The sequence below is a fragment of the Sphaeramia orbicularis genome, chromosome 8 (assembly GCF_902148855.1).
Source record: "Sphaeramia orbicularis chromosome 8, fSphaOr1.1, whole genome shotgun sequence".
NCBI lineage: Eukaryota > Metazoa > Chordata > Actinopteri > Kurtiformes > Apogonidae > Sphaeramia > Sphaeramia orbicularis.
This window is the reverse complement of record NC_043964.1, coordinates 39,023,360-39,041,375: the sequence shown is the minus strand read 5'-3', so window position 1 is coordinate 39,041,375 and position 18,016 is coordinate 39,023,360. Positions and strand designations below refer to the sequence as shown.

The window sequence follows — 18,016 nt, the reverse complement described above, 5'->3', positions numbered from 1 at the left end:
GTTCAAAATATGATAAAAAATGGGTAGGATTTGTAGCTAAACCCATCCTACTTTTGACAATATAAATGTGGTCTCCCAGAGTGAAGTCAGTTGTTTCTGCAGATTTCAACTCAGTGTTTATTTTATGCATGAATAAACACTTTATGTGGCTCCAATTCTGCTCGATCTCCGATTTTGACTTGACTCTGTGTGCATTTACTTTACGAAGCTCTGCTACACAGATTAGGGAGGACAGAGACATAAATTCAACATGCCAGAGTATAGTATGGAAGAGTGTCAAAGGGCGAAAAGACGTATCCCACCTGCGGCAGTAAATTTTTCATGACTGTTATTATAGTGGCTTTATACATCCTTTTAAATGCACAAAGTGAAGAAGACATTTTTAAGTTTTGCTCCAGATTATTCCCCTCTAACAGAGATACACTTCAGTTCTTACATCAATAGCTATGGCATTGTACTGCCAAAAACAGTGCTTTTAGGCATTCTGTGTTTACTTTTCTGTCTGTTTTAGTCACATGATACACACAGGAGCCAGTACTTGATTGCATAACCATTATTTTTTATGACTTTTGATGGTCTAATAAGTTTTCCCACGACTGTATAGTGACATTTAGTGGTGAAGTTGCAGACGGTATCCAGCTGAATACTGCCTCATCCTCCTCTACCACTGTTGCAAAGAAAACTAAATTCCTGCATTATAACAGGACTTTTTTGTCCGTGCTGGGCTTTTTAGTGAAGTGGATAATTACTCCACACTGAAACATAGTACATGACTCTAATGTACGTTAGGTGTAACCTGCTACGAAGTGGAAAAATGTCCACGATACATAAACTACACCAACAACCAGGTGGTGCCACATGGTGAAGTCTGTAAATGGTGACCTGTTTCCTGTTTCCTCTGCAGAGAAAAGCCTAATTCCAAGAAATTTGGGACACTGTGTAAAATATGAATAAAAACAGATTCCCGTCACCTAATTTATTCACAATAGAACATGTGAGAAACTGCTTAAACCAAGAAAATCTAAAAATGAATCGAAGGAAGCAGTGTCTCCAATAAGATGGGACAAAAAAGGGCTGAAAAAGTAAGAGTGGTACTGAAATATAATGAAGCTGGAGGAAAATTTTGCAACTGATTTGTTTAACTGACAGGTCAGGTAAATGGAACATCTTGTAGAAGCAGAGTCTCTCAGAAGTAAAAATGGGCAGAGCTTCACCAATGTGTTAAAAAAAATATCTGTGAATTGTGGTATATACTACATAAAATTGTGAAGAATATTTCATCCTAAGATAAAAAAGATTGTTAGAATCAAGAGAGAATTAAGACGCCTATGCCTATCATCTTTAAGGTCTTCTCTGTGATCTTGTTAACATAACAGACACAGAAACTCTTATTTTCACATGATTATATACTAAAGAAAACATATTTATGAATATTACAGGGTGGGGAAGCAAAATTTACAATATTTTGAGGCAGGGATTGAAAGACAGTGTATGACCAATTAGTTTATTGAAAGTCATGAGAATTTATTTGCCACAAGAAAATTGACATAATAGAAAATGTTTTTATTCTATATGTCCTCCTTCTTTCTCAATAACTGCCTTCACACGCTTCCTGAAACTTGTGCAAGTGTTCCTCAAATATTCGGGTGACAACTTCTCCCATTCTTCTTTAATAGTATCTTCCAGACTTTCTCGTAATAGTTTTGCTCATAGTCATTCTCTTCTTTCCATTATAAACAGTCTTTATGGACACTCCAACTATTTTTGAAATCTCCTTTGGTGTGATGAGTGCATTCAGCAAATCACACACTCTTTGACGTTTGCTTTCCTGATTACTCATATGGGCAAAAGTTTCTGAAAAGGTATGGATAATAGTGTTAGGTATGATTATGACATCAATATATGTTTGGTTTCAAAACAATTGACGTAGTGCCTGCTGAGAAAAAACAACTAAATGTTCATTGTAAATTTTGCTTCCCCACCCTGTATATTCTGCAGATGTCCCTAAAAATCCTACATATTGCATATTTCACCTTTATTATTACTGCTGTATTAATATTTATATAAAAGGTTGAGCTCATCTGAAGTACTTTCTATACTTCTGGATATTTTGGACCATATTTTATCTCTTTAACTTCAATCATCTTAAGAAAATGAACGATTTTCTCAACTCATCATGCAAACAGTTCATCCCTGAGTTTATAAAAAAAACCCCATTGAAATCAACAGATGTAAGGTGTTGGAATCAATAAATCTGTAAAGTTACTACAACTATCAAAGTAAAAGCATAATATTTGCCTCTGACGTGGTGGAGTAGAAGTATAAAGTTACATACAACAGAAGCACCCAACTAAAGTACAAGCACTTAATATTTGTACTTAAAGGTGTGATATTTTGCTTTTTTAAATGGAATTATGCATTTAAAACATATCCCTGTGGTCTATGTAAACTGTAAATGCTACGCTTGGGTCTGAATTCATCATTACTATTTCTGAGTAATGACACGAAAAAGGTCGTTTTGAGCGCTAGCCTTTGAAAAGCACATGACCCCACCCATTTCCAGGTTGCTGACTGTGCTGCTCTGTTGCGTTCAACCAACAACTGAACATTTTAGGTAATCAGCTTGAAGTTTGGACATATTTTCAGTATGGACTACAACCTCTGCTGCTAATAAACAATTATGTCGTACTCTGAGAAATGTTCGTCGGAAGTCTTGACCTTATATGTGCAAATGTCATGACATAACTAGTTGTAAATATAACAAATTAAGCAGGAATAGAAATAAGTAATAGAAATCCACTCAGTTTTTGCCAAAATGAATATACACTGCAAAATCAAAATCTAAAGATAATTTTCACTTATTCCACTGGCAGATTTTTTTTGCTTGAATTAAGCCAAAAAAAAAAAAAATCTGCCAAAGGAACAAGTGCAAATTATCTTGGTAAGATTTCTTGAAATAAGATTTTCAAGATCTATTGTCTAAAAATAAGTTCTTATTTCTCACTGAAAAGTTACTCTTTAGGTGAGTATGTCTTATTTTAAGTGTGATGAGATATTTTGACTGGAAATGAGAAAAATACACTCGGTAAGATTTTGATTTTTGCAGTGTCAAGACAGCTTTGGAGTACCTAGAGCACAGGTGTCAAACATGCGGCCCGGGGGCCAAGTCCAGCCCGCCAAAGGGTCCAGTCCGGCCCTCGGGATGAATTTGTGAAATGCAAAAATTACACTAAGATGTTAACAATCCTTTTAATTCAGGTTCCACATTCAGAACAATTCAATCTCAAGTGGGCAGGACCAGTAAAATACTATCATAATAACATATAAATAATGACAACTCTAAACTCTTCCCTTTGTAAATGTGAATATTTTCATGTATTTAAACTAAAACAAAGTATAATTTCACAAAAAATGTAAACAACCTGAACACATCTGAACCACCTGAAATGTCTTAAGAGAAATAAGTACAATTTTAACAATATTCTGCCTGTTGCTAAATGTTTTGTGTATTTGTAGATCCACTGTGATCTGTAGGTTATAATGTACATGTGTAAATGATAAACTGAGGCAGAACATTGTTAAAATTACACTTATTTTTTTCAGTTTGTTCATGTTATTCATATCTTTTGAAAAGATAGTTTGCAGATGTAAACCTTTTCATAATGTAAATCAACTTTCTTTGGTCTAAAACATAGAGAAAAGTTTGGAGTTGACATTACTTACACATAATTATGTTATTATTTTACTGGTTTGGCCCATTTCAGATCAAATTTAGCTGAATGTGGACCCTGAACTAAAATGAGTTTGACACCCCTGATCTAGAAAGTTCAAATTCAAACGTATAGAACTATTAGGGTCCAAGTACACAAATAAAGGTGCCAAAGACTAATAAAAGTGGGTTTAACCAAATATGACCCCTCTAAGTGCTTCATTACGTCCACTATATACTCCAGTATGACTGTGCTACAAATGCCTGATAAGTCCTATATGTACTAAAGCAGTCTCCTCTGGTCAGAAACGTACTGCAGAGGAGGATTATCACACTCATTTCTGGTGTGTGTGTGTGTGTGTGTTCAGTCAGGTCGACTTTAACATTTAACCAGACCCGCATCACACTGTGTTCACTAATAAAACATGACCATTTAGCATGTGAATGTAAATGACAGTGTTAAGTATGGAGCCAGTGAGCTATCTTAACTCCCGTGTTGACTCATCTTTAGTCTAATATGGATTATACGTCAGAAGCAGAGCATGAATCAAATGCGGTGTGTGTGTTCCAGCTGTGAGCCTGTGACAGCGGGCAGCGTGACTGCTGTTAAGACCACAGTGTTCACCAGCAGTGCTGCTGTGTCCTTCAGCAGGACACCACACTGGCTCTCCACTCATAAAATGAAATGCCAATGTGTGGGTCCTACAAAGGGCATCGCAAAATAGTTACTTTAAATTAAGTTAAGTTGGAATATTTCAAAAAGTTTTCTGATAAAAGTAGCTGTGAAAAAATCTTTGTTTTAGTTTTCAAATAGAACTAAATAAAAACTACAAAAGAGTACAACACGAACAAAAATGGAATATATGTGAAACCTAGATTGAATATATGTTTAACGTACAGGGTGGGGAAGCAAAATTTACAATAGTTTGAAGCAGGGATTGAAAGACAGTGTATGACCAATTAGTTTATTGAAAGTCATGAGAATTTATTTGCCACAAGAAAATTGACATAATAGAAAATGTTTTTATTCTATGTGTCCTCCTTTCTCAATAACTGCCTTCACACGCTTCCTGAAACTTGCGCAAGTGTTCCTCAAATATTCGGGTGACAACTTCTCCCATTCTTCTTTAATAGTATCTTCCAGACTTTCTCGTAATAGTTTTGCTCATAGTCATTCTCTTCTTTCCATTATAAACAGTCTTTATGGACACTCCAACTATTTTTGAAATCTCCTTTGGTGTGACGAGTGCATTCAGCAAATCACACACTCTTTGACGTTTGCTTTCCTGATTACTCATATGGGCAAAAGTTTCTGAAAAGGTATGGATAATAGTGTTAGGTATGATTATGACATCAATATATGTTTGGTTTCAAAACAATTGATGTAGTGCCTGCTGAGAAAAAACAACTAAATGTTCATTGTAAATTTTGCTTCCCCACCCTGTAGATGTTCACTATGCGTTAACATTGTGCCTGTATGTTCTATCAACCATCAATAACAATGGGAATCTGTGAGGTTGTCAGGTTCTGTTCTATGTTAGAGTCCTGTGGTCTTGATGCAGGAGATCAATCTTCCAATAGAAGTGGGTGGTACTTTCACCGGAGGGCAACTCAACTAATGAAATGAAAGTCCATCTATGACTTCCTATCAGTGCTCAATAGTAACTATATTTATATCTCTAATCATTTCTATGATATAAGCCAAAATATGGCCCATTATAAGTAAAGGCGCATTTTTAATATTTCAAAAATTCATAAAAAATTAAAAAATCTAAATATCTCAAAACCGTGAACCCCCTTTGTAGACATTGTCCCAAGGAAGCTACAGATAAAATTTGAAATAAATCCGATCAGTAGTTTTTTCAGAGAAGATGTTTGAGGAAATTGCTAATGAAGATGATGAAGACAAAGATGATGCCAGACACAGCGCCTTCACAACACATCTGACTCGGTGAGCTAAAAGTAGATTTGCACAATATAGGAACTTAAAAAATGCTTTTGTCAATCACATTTCATCAGCTATTTTCAGTTTCTATATATGAAGACGTTCCTGATAATATCTAAATGTAGTAAAACACTGCTATCACTCTAACACTAAAACTAAACAAGTGGTGGCAGGGACAATAAACCCTTCCCCTCACACGTATTGTAGCTTATTTTGGCATCGATCCAGTTGATGTCAGCACAGACTTAGCTTAGACAAATTTCGCCCATTATAAGTAAATGGGGAAAAAAAAAAGATTTATCCAAAATTTGAACTTTGACCTAAATTTCCTAAAATGTAATCCCATCTATTCTGGGTCACTGGCAACCTATAAACCCAATTTGGTATGAATTCAACCAATGGTTTTGCTGCTAAAGTGTTTACAAACAAACAAACCGAACCAAAAACAATACTCCTTGCCTCCCCTTTGGGGGGCAGAGAAAATTATGCTTTTATAAAGCTAGGTAACTCCATGAAATAAAAACAGGATAAAATCAGGTGAAATCAAAAACCAAACTAAATAAAAATAAAAAGTTACAGCTCTGTCCTGCATTAACACATAAACACCCAGTGCTACATTTGTCTCAGTTCCAAAATAAATTTTTCTGTCTATTTAACCTTTCTTAGATAATTTATCATAACGTATTAGACCATTATCCTTTGTAATTTGCATTTTTCACTGTAAATTATGTATTTTCCTATATTTAATTTCCTACATTTAATTAAGAACGCTCATGAAAACTCAGAGTACAACCACAGGTTATTTAAGAAAAATAGAGAAAAGTAAAGAAAAAGTGACTTCACCAGCAAAATATATCACTGACTGAACAATAAACCAAGTATCTCCATCCACTGTTTTATATCCAACTATTTCTCTCTATTTAACTTTTCTTAAGTGTTTTATCACCATGCATGCATTTTTTCAGTGAAAATCCGATATTTTCCTATATTTAATTTACTGATCATGTAGATGTTCATAAAAGTTCAGATTAAATTTCAGGAATATTATGTAAGACATAGAGAAAACTTAAGAAAAAGTGACTTTATCAGCAAATATATATTAACTGAACATAGACCAAGTGTGTCCATCCATTGTTATTGATCCAACTCCATGGGTTTTACTGGTGAATCAATTTTGTAGACGACAGTGTTTCCACGTTCACTACGGAGCCTCTGAACGTCCAAATGGGTCATATGTGATGACCATGAAAAGACGACAAACTATATTTTATACCAATTATTTACATGTATTGATAGGATTAATATATCAACAGGTATTAAACACTTTCGATCAGTAGATGCTTTTGGTTGGTAGTGGATGTTTAGGTCTTTATGGGTTAAGATGAAGCAATTATCTTAAGTAACATGAATAAGTGAAGATTGAAGAAGTTCTGTCATACTTCCTTTGCTTAGTTTTGGAGACATGGTGTAGAAGCCAATAATGTAATAACAGCCGATAAGGTAATACATTTGCCATTTTTAAAATGTAGTAAGCCAATAATGTAATATCTGGCCAATAATGTAATAAAAGTCCTGAACCAATAAGGTAATAACTTTTCACCCACAGCGTTATAACTTATTGGCCTGTTATTATGTTACTGCCTGGTCAAAAAAATTCTTTGCAAATGTAATAACTGAGCCAATAACGTAATAAGTTATAACGTTACTGGCCAAAAGCTATTACGTTATCGGTTCAGGACTTTTATTACATTATTGGCCATAGGGATGGGAATCATTAAGAATTTAACGATTCCAATTCCATTATCGAATTTGCTTATCGATCCAATTCCTTATCGATTCTCTTATCGATTCCCATTGGGTGAGGGAATAAAAGAGTACAAACGGGTGTGTTTGCATTAACTGTCTTTTATATTTCCATCTCTGCACAGAAAATATAACATATACCGTATGTACAAATAATAATAACAGATGACACATGGCCCGGTTTGGGCAAGGGGAGGGGGGGGGCATGCAGTGAAAGCAAAACTTAAGATGCTTTACTAATTCCTCTATTGCCGCATTTCTACTACATGGAACCAGTTCGACTTGGCTTGTCTCCCATTGTTGTGCACCTCATTTCCTTTCCCCTGCCTTTGGAAACTTGTATTTGGGTACGTTTGTTGCCCACACCGGAACCGGAACTGGGCCCGGCGTTCACTCTGCCGCTACATTCACAAGCGCCGCTGAGTAGCATACCAAATACGTGACATTCCTGTAAATGATTCACATGCTGTGGACAAATGTTTGAGGACATTGGAGGGATTCTACCCTTTTGAAGAGATGGAAGCTTTGCAAGTGTTACAAGTAAGTGGACCTGGTGTCATCTTTTTAGACCGTTTCTGCCTCAACGCCATGTCGGCTACGTTCTGACCAAAACAATGAAGCGTACGTGTGACGTCATTGTGCATGCACAACTAAGACGGAATCGATCAGCAGAATCGTTAAGCAGGAAGGCAAACGATTCCAAGGAATCGAGCTACTGGGAACCGGTTCTCAAAAAGAACTGGTTCTCGATTCCCATCCCTAATTGGCCAGATATTACGTTATTGGCCTATTACAAGTTAAAAATGGCAAATTTATTACGTTATCGGCTGTTATTACGTTATCTGTTGTTATTACATTATTGGCTCCTACACATGGTTCAAAATCATCAAATACATCAGTTCTAAAGCAGCTTTATTAAAAATAATCCCATTCAGCCACATATACACCAATGCTTACAGTGACAAAAAAGTCCCAATAATGAAGATCAGAGTTGTAATAATCTGTTGTTTTTTAATAACGTGAGTCCACCTACCATAGTCTGGAAGGTGGAGTGCAGCTGTGTTAGGAACGGCGGTTTCCCAGACAACGCTAACACTCTCTTCTCCACCATAGTGCACTCCACATCATCATCCTGAATCACAACGTCCTTCTTCAGGATCTTTACAGCGAACAGCTCCTCTGTCCCTTTACGCTCTGCCAGCATCACCTAAAAAGAAGAAGATAAATATATCAATATCCAGATTCTTTACACTGTAACTCCTATCATGCATTTATACCTGCATCATCAAAAAAGTAGGAAAGAAGGAGTACGAAGAAATAAAGTAAAGAGGAGGGGATTATTTCACTTTTTTTTCTCCAGGATCTTTAGGGGGCAGGTGGAGATAAAGCGAGGTGGACGGGTGAGGGGAGTGGGATTAGTGGAAAAGTGGAAGAGTGGGGAAAAATTGAGAGGAAGAGTTGAAAGAGGAAGCCAAGGGCAGGTGGAGAGGAAGGACGCAAAGAGTGATGGAGAGAGAGATTGGCAGCAGTCGAGCAATTCAGTCAAGTCTGGGAGCACATCTGCTGAATCACACCTGTGAGAAGAGGAAAAAAATAAAAAAACACACAGAAACACACACCGACAAACTCTGAGATGACATTGTGTCTTCTCTCCAAGGTTAAGCTCATGCCGCTCACACTCTCTCAAACAGAGGACTCAATATTTCTGTCTCGTCTCCATCTCTCAGGTGTATTATATCCTGTTCTGCTCTCCTTTTTCATCACTTTTTCTTCTCTCTCTCGTTTCTTGATTTCTTCCTTCCCTGCTTTCCTCTCCCTTTCTCCTGCGATCCTCTTTCATTTGCGGTATCAAATAGCAGACCGAATGTGGGTCAAGTCTCAGCTCGCAGGTCGTCTCATGAAAGTTAAAGCCGGGCTGTGACCGGGAGGTTGGCGAAGTTCAACTCCCTGGACTGAACTCAGAATCAGAGAATTACTGTATCTTAGTATCTGCAACTGAAAGCGTCTGTGCTTTTCCTCTGCTTAGCAAACTGTATTCAACACAAACAATTAAAAGGAAATAAGTATCTAGAAGCACGGCAAAGTGATACTAGCAAGAATCCAGACACGGTTCAAAGAGCATGATATTGAATTCTGGGAAATTTCAAGGCAACTTATTTTGGACTTTAAAACCACATCACTGCTCAAAACTGAACCTCATCAAATCTCTTAACTTAGTTTCTGGAAAAATGTTAACATGACAGTGCACTGCAAAAAATCTAAATCTTACCAAGTGTATTTTTCTCATTTCTAGTCAAAATATCTCATCACACTTATCACACACAAATAAGACATAGGGCCAGATCTACTAAAATCTCAATTTGCGTGTACTAATTGCGCAATCTAAAGTTTTGCAGGTGGGGTTGAACGACGGTTTGCAGCTGATTTACGCAGATGTCAACAGGTGCAAAGTCTTGCAGACTGCCCTATTTAAATGAGGATTTTGCGTGCGCTAAACTGCTCTGGGATACACCAGCACTAATGGAAACAGTGCACTGAATAATCAAGACGCACAGAAATGTAATGTTGGAGGAGTTTTGTCACAGAAGGTATTGCATGACTCATTCGTTAATTTATTTTTCATTTTAAAGGTGGTGGTGGTGGCTGGGGAGGGGTAGTTGGATTGAATGACTGAAGGTGCACATAATTTTGTCACAATGTGGGGGGGCACATACATCTCAATTATTTTTCTTATGTCAATCCAAAAATGTTCACAAGAGGATGAAAAATGCGTTCTCTGTATCTCGTTTCATCATTTCGATGTCTCCTAACCACTTCCATGTGTGCGCAATTACTCATCCAAACCGTTTGCACCTCCTTTTGACACATGTTAAATATAGACACAGCTTCTATGAGCAAAATTGCTTAATCATTTTGCGTGTGCTAAATTAATATATTTACATTTTCTCTTCCCAGCACACACACAATTACATGCAAACGCCCCAAATTGCATATTCATTGTGGCAAATGTATTAACTGGATACAAATACGCTATTTTGCACCTTTGAAAGACGCGACCCTTAGTGCGCACTGTTAGTAAATCAGTTTGTGCATTTTTTTTGTGTGTGCAATAAGTTTCCACATGTTTTAATACATGCAAACCTTTAGTAGATCCGGCCCATAATCATCTAAAGAGTAACTTTTCAGTGGGATATAAGAACTTATTTTTAGACAATAGATCTCGAAAACCTTATTTCAAGAAATCTTACCGAGATAATTTTCACTTGTTCCATTGGCAGATTTTTTTTTTTTTTTGCTTAATTCAAGATTTTTTTTGCTTAATTCAAGCAAAAAAAATCTGCCAATGGAACAAGTGAAAATTATCTCGGTAAGATTTCTTGAAATAAGATTTTCAAGATGTATTGTCTAAAAATAAGTTCTTATATCTCACTGAAAAGTTACTCTTTAGGTGATGATGTCTTATTTTAAGTGTGATGAGATATTTTGAATAGAAATTACAAAAATACACTTGGTAAGATTTAGATTTTTGCAGTGTGAGTTTAAAGCTGACGTTATCTTGCTGCTCATGTTAGAATATAGAAAAAAAAAACTGTTCAAACCAAGACAATCGAGATTAGAGCTTAGATTAGATAGAATATTATTGATCCTTTGGGCAGAGCACTCAGGAAATTGAGGTTCAAATAGCAGCACAAACACCAGATATACACACAGGAAATACCACAAGAAAATGGCAAAACAATAACTATAAAAAACAGTAGTGTAAAATTGGAATTGCACATTGGAAAGTACTAGAAGAAACAAGTGGTAGAGTAGTAGTAATAATAATAATAAGTATCTTATTAGAATAGAATAGAATAGAATAGAATAGAATAGAATAGAATGCACAATATGTTTATGTATATATATTTAGTTTAATAATCGCAGAAAAAAAATACTGGTAAAAACAAGTGTCCAAGTAGTAAATAATTATAATAATAAGTAGCTTATTATATTATAATATCTACCAATAAATTTGAAGGAAGCAACGTGTCACCAATAAGTCGGGACAAAAAAGGCTGAAAACTTACGTGGTACTAAAATATAATGAAGCTGCATCTGCAAATTGTCGTGAAATTTCAGAATAATGTTGCTCAGTGTAAAATTGTGAAGAATATCTCATCCTAAAATAATCAAAAGACTGTGAGAATCTGGGGAAATCTCTGTTGCAAAGAATTAAGCCAAAAATCCACAATCTTTGAGGTCTTCTCTGTGATCTTCTTAATAAAACAGACACATAAATTCTTATTTTCACCTGATTCTGTACTAAACAAAACGTATTTATGAATATTATATTCTGCAGATGCCCATAAATCTATCTACATATTGCATATTAATTATTACTGCTGCATTAATACATATTTAAAAGGTTGAGCTCATCTGAAGTACTTTATATACTTCTAATAATTTCTATATCTATAGAAATTCTATATCTCTTTAACGTCATTCATTTTAAGAACCTGAATGATTTTCTCAACCCAAGAACAGTTCATCCTCGAGTTTATAAAAAAAAATATCAAAATCACCACGTGTAGGGTGTTGGAAAAGTAATCTGTAAAGTTACTACAGCCATGAAAGTAAAAGCACTATATGTGCCTTGGACATGTGGTGGAGTAAAAGTATAAAGTGATACTAGCAAGAATCCAGACTCGGTTCAAAGAGCGTGAGTTCAAAGGGATATTGAATTCTGGGAACATTCAAGGCAACTTATTTTGGACTTTAGAACTACATCACTGCTCAAAATGGAACCTCATCAAATCTCTTAACTTAGTTTCTGGAAAAATGTTAACGTGACAGTGAGTTTAAAGCTGATCTTATCTCGCTGCTCTTCAGAAGGCCAGCGGAATTATCGACACAAACACAGCCCCTCTCCCATCCTGCTCAGTTTAAGGCGGCCCACCGACTCTCCTATCGAATTTAAAGTAATAACAAGCTTCAGCGTTTTATCTTAAAACAAGCCAGCCGAGGAGAACGTGGAGAAAAATAGCTGAGCTTTTCATTACATGGCTAGCATGGTAGTGTTTGTAGTCCTCACAGGGCTAATTGAGTTTGGGACCTCAAGAAAAAATCTTTCATCCAATTGTATTTTATGTTAAAACCTTTAATTTGGTTCCTTTGTTAATTTGCATAAACACAGAGTGAACGTAGAGGTTTGGAAATGTGTCGCCACCCAGTTTAAGTTACACTGAATTTGACGGCTAACTGATGTGTTTGTCTGGGCGGAAAGATAGTTGAGATCTGAGAGTTGAGCTGTGACTATGTGCAGATTATATTCACGATTAATTAGTTGCAAAGTAGAAAATGTGAAAAAAGTCACTCATGATCTTCTATAACCTATAATTCAGAATGTTTTATTAACCAACCAAAGCTCAAAAACTTAAACATGTTCAACTATGCTGTGTAGCTGACAATTTACTGATAATCGGAAGTTTTTTGTTGTTTTTTTTTTTAACTAATCATTTTGGTCAGGGGTGTTAAACATAGGGCCCGTGGGCAAAAACCGGCCCTCCAAAGGCTTCACTGCGACCCACAGGATGACTTTCCAAAGGGCAAAAATTACAAAGACACTGACAGTCAAGCTGTAATAGTCATAAAGTTAAATACTATATATTTCAGCTCCAGATGCCTGTTACTGAATGTTTTGTGCATTTATAGATCCACTGTGATCTACAAGTTTTAATGTACATGTGTAAATGATACGCTGAGGTATAAAATTGCTAAAATGACACATTTTTCTTAAGAAATTTCTGCTTGTTTGTGGATTCTTCCTGCTATTCTAATTTTTTATGAAAGGACAGTTTGTCAATTTAAACATTTTCATACTGTAATGTAACTTTTATGCACTAAAACCAAAAAAAATTGCAGTTATTATTTATAAGTTACTATGCTATTATTTCACTCACTTGACATCAATTGGGCTGTATGTGTCCCCTGAACTAAAATGCATTTGACACTCATAACTTAAGTGTTGCAGCTCTAGTCAATGTTATGACGTAAAAAGCACATCACACATCATTCTCACTACATCTGTGAATAACAGGGCCGTGGAATTGACCTCAAATGCACTTATTTTGCTCTTGCAATTGAAAAGTTAGCGGATTTGGCGTTTGCGTCAGTAGAAAATGTGAAAAAAAAATCACTCATAATCTGTTATAACATATAATTCAAATATTTTGTTGTTTTTTTTTTAAACCAACCAATGCTCCAAAACCTTAACAGGTTCCATAATGTTGTGTTGCTAAAAAATTTACTGTGTTGGTGTTTTTTTAAGCTAATCAATTAGATGTTGCAGATCTAGTCAACTTCATTCATTCATTTATTTGTTTTGAGCAGAAGAAAAAACAAAATTTTTATGTGTACAAGGAACTAATATCAGAGCAAATACATTAATAAATGGAGGTGATCAAGACAATATAGGAATTGCCATGTACACTAGTAATAACAAAATAAAATCTACAGGTATTGCTCAAAAAGGAGTGGGAAGAATAAAACTTATTAAATCCCACCCCCGCCTCTCATTTAGACAACATAACACATTACTTTTGCTTCCTTAATGATAAAGTTACATCTGTTTAGAGTCTTAATAATGTAAATAACAGATAGTAAACAGATTAGGAAAACTGATACATATTAACTATCTAATTCGCAGGTGTCAAACATGTGGCCCAGGGGCCAAATCCGTCCCGCCAAAGGGTCCAATCCGGCCCGCAGGATGAATTTGTGAAATGCAAAAATTACACTGATGACAATTAATGATGTCAAAATCATTTTAATTCAGGTTCCACATGCAGACACATACAGTCCGATTACAGCTACAGTTACACAGTTAGATTTCAAGTGGGTCAGACCAGTAAAATATTATCATAACCTATAAATAATGACAACCCCAAATTTTCTCTTTGTTGTTTTGGTTTTAAAAAGTAAAATTACATGAAAATATTTATATTACCAAACTATACTTTTACAAAAAATGTGAATAACCTGAACAAATATGAACAAACGGAAATGTCTTAAGAAAAGTAAATGCAATTATACCAATATTCTGCCTGTTACTAAATGTTTTGTGCGATTGTAATGCACATGTGTAGATGATAAACTGATAAACCGAGGCATAATATTGTTAAAATTGCACTGTTTTTCTTAAGACAATTCAAGTTGTTCATGTTTTTCAGATTTTTAAGAAAACTTTATAGATGTAAACCTTATCATAATATAATTTTCCTTTTTTTTACTGTTATTATTTTACTGGTTTGGCCCACTAGAGATCAAATTGGACTGAATGTGGCCCCTGAACTAAAATGAGTTGGACACCCCTGGTCTAAATGATAGTCTGCATGACTTACAATACAATATATTTCAACGATAATCACATACCAACAATGGTAAACAATGACAAGCACAAACCAACAAAGGTAAGAAAGAGCCAAGGACGGAATGACCCAGCAATTAACAATAAGCCCTGCCCTCCCTGACCAGACCAGAGCCCTATAAGGAGAGTTACGGCATGTTTTGATGTCGCCACCCCAGTGATTGCATGGTTCATGTAAGCCTGAACAGTTCCAAATGAACTGAGCGCTGTCATGTTCTTCTATGGGACAGACCACAGAGAGCATGGTAAATCTCAAAATAAACCACACACAGCCGTTGTGTCACCAATGTTTGTATTGTTGTGTCAGTTATGCTTATGAGTAGTGGGGTTGACCACTGAAAGGACTGACTTTATTACTTTGAAAACTGAAATTTTGGTTGGAAAGGTTCATGTTAGCTTGGGTAGGCTACTTACATGAGCGGTGCTAACTTTACAAGTTCATTCATTCTGCAATTGTACTGTACTCGTAAGGAGATAGACAATTTACCTTTTCTTTTTTTCTTTTTTGATTTACCATTTTTAAGTTTTACTATTATAGGACTGTGGTACAAGCAGAAAACCGTGGTTAGCTGTGAACACTGTGTGCCTGACAAGCTCTGCTCTGATGACACATACAATACGGCATTAACCAACGGATAGCATAGCGGCTAACTTAGCATGTTAGCATTTAATGAATGTTTATTGGTAGAGCTCAGCACTACAGCAATTCTCCTCCAAATTAGCACATGACCTCAGCTGACAAACTGAACCAAACACAACCAGGTTCAGCAAAACAACTAAAATAAAACCCACCAATAACAACATTTATACCAACGTGACCTTATCTTAAAAACTCTATAATTTGTGGTTATGGAGAGAATGCACATACGTCACTTCCCCCCTGGGCCACGCCCCTCCAAGTCAGACTGAGTGGCAAAAACAAACCGGCTCAACATGGCGGAGTATAGCAGTAACTACAGCGAGACCGGGAAAAATGTGGAATATAACATGAAATTAAAGACAATTGGACTGGACATGGATCCATACAAGCTACCAAACAACAAGTGGTCTACAAACATTGATATGTGGCCGGAAATCACGTATCCTGACATTTATATGAACCTGATTTCAATGCCGGGAAAATCCCCAATGCAAAGGCTGAAAGCATACAAAAGCCAAAGAGTTGTTGACATCCTGGTCATCGTTAATTAGAGGATTACAGCTGGTGAGTGCTTTCAATTCAACATACTATTGTTTTTGAGGTTTTCTGTCAGTGCAGACGTATTTTCTTGGCGGTGATTTCCAAGGTAAAGGCCCAGCAGTAGTGCTCACAGTTCACTACTGATTTACTGGAGTTGAACCCTTAGTATTGACCCAAGTGAGTGGATGATCTACTGGTACTGTGGAGATTTAAGTAGAGTTAACATCAAATACTTGATACAACACAGCTACAACAGCTTTGTGCCAGAGTACCCCCTTATTTGGAAAACTAAGTTAGCCTCAGTTTAAGCTAGTTTACAAATGATATAGAGCACAATGTTCATAATCACACAACTGAAGACAAAAACGTTTCAGTTATCAAATATAGAACTAAATGACAGATGCTAACATTAAGAGCTTTACTAAGAAGTAACGTTAGCCAAAACCATATGAAATTTAAGGTATGATTTTACGCAAGAATACAGCATAAATTAACATTACCTGACACGAAACCACAAATCCAGGTTTCATTGCCTGGATTCCAGTTATTTCTACGAATTGCAGCGATCCATCTGCCTCTTCTGTCTTTGGCTTTAGGTTGCCGGTAAAACGATAGCTCCGAGTGCTTTTTAAACCTATGTGTGCAATCAGTGGCACAACAGCTCTTCCCCATTTTTCAGATTGTTCTAAAGTTTTCACAGTATTCAAGCCAAAGCCGCTACTCATCTCCCTCTTTCTGCCACTCAGTGGACGTAACCGTGGTGACGTCACGTGCATACCCTCTATAGTGGTTAAATCTCAACAGCTGGACAAGTCAAGCTAGCTAATTATTGGGCTACAGCTGAATATCCAACATAACAGTTTTTTTAAGGTATAAATTTACACAAACGCTAACACATACCAAAGAAAACAGAATTTACAACATAAGGAAATACACTTGATAATTAAAAAAATGACAATATCTTATTAACTTAGGAATTGCTAGATCAGCTGCAATAGAAATGAATGTGTTCTGACACCGTTACACTCAATGTTGGAACTATCGACTCCTCCATAACCCAGAAGTAGGTCCATATTTCATCCGACATTTTTTTACAAAGGGAGTCAATGGAAATGTCGCGACTCTGTTTATATCAAAGGCTCTGGACCAGACCGCACGCTTGTAAGTGCTTTAAAATTATAATATTTTGGCTTTACTTGTGATGAAGATTCAGACTGTTCCACATTTTCACCCCACATACAGACAGACAAAAGCTCTTCCTGGTAGTTCCAACCTTAGGTTGTGTAAAATTTCCAAAGCCTCTTATGTCATAACTGAATGATTTAAAAAAGCACATCACATATTATTCTCACTACATTTGTGAATAACACAGACACGGTGCTGACCTTATATGCACTTTTTTCCCCTACGCATTTGAAAACTTAGCAGATCTGGTGTTTGCGTCTTATAAATATTCAGGTATGATAATTACAAAGAGGTTATTGAGTTTGGGATTCTACAGGGAGCAGCACAGATGGACACAGACACACAAGTATATGCAGCTACGTAAGTGTGTGTGTGTGTGTGTGTGTGTGTGTGTGTGTGAGTAACGAGGGCAGCTACAGTTCAAGAACGTGCGCTTTTACATTCTACTCAAGCAGGACGTACGCTGGTGATAGTACTGTATATACTGGAAAACAAGGCATAAAAAGTGAGTGTGAGTGAGTGTGTGTGTCAATGTATGCTGTTATTCCATATGGTGTCAGTGTGACTTGATCTAAAAACAAACTCCATAAAGTTGAAACAAAGGAAGGATGCCATCTGGACTAAAGCTCATATTATGCAGCCACAAGGACAAGGACAAGGCCTGCACAACAAAAAGGAGACATAAAACCTGGTGTGACTTAAAAAAAAAAAAAAAAAACAATATAAACTCTAAAGAAAAAGAAGTAAAAAGTAACAACTCAAGCTTTTTTAGCAACATTAAAGCACAAA

At 36.1% G+C, this 18,016-nt stretch overlaps 1 protein-coding gene across 2 annotated transcripts in view; it reads right to left on the bottom strand.

The window, feature by feature from the left end:
* prkcbb (protein kinase C, beta b) overlaps positions 1-18,016 on the bottom strand; it is a 199,517-nt gene that overhangs the window by 55,025 nt on the left and 126,476 nt on the right. For both annotated transcript variants that reach the window (XM_030141271.1, XM_030141269.1), the window contains exon 10: positions 8,491-8,664. In XM_030141271.1, coding sequence (XP_029997131.1) covers positions 8,491-8,664 — 174 coding nt within the window. The remainder of the gene's footprint in view (positions 1-8,490; positions 8,665-18,016) is intronic.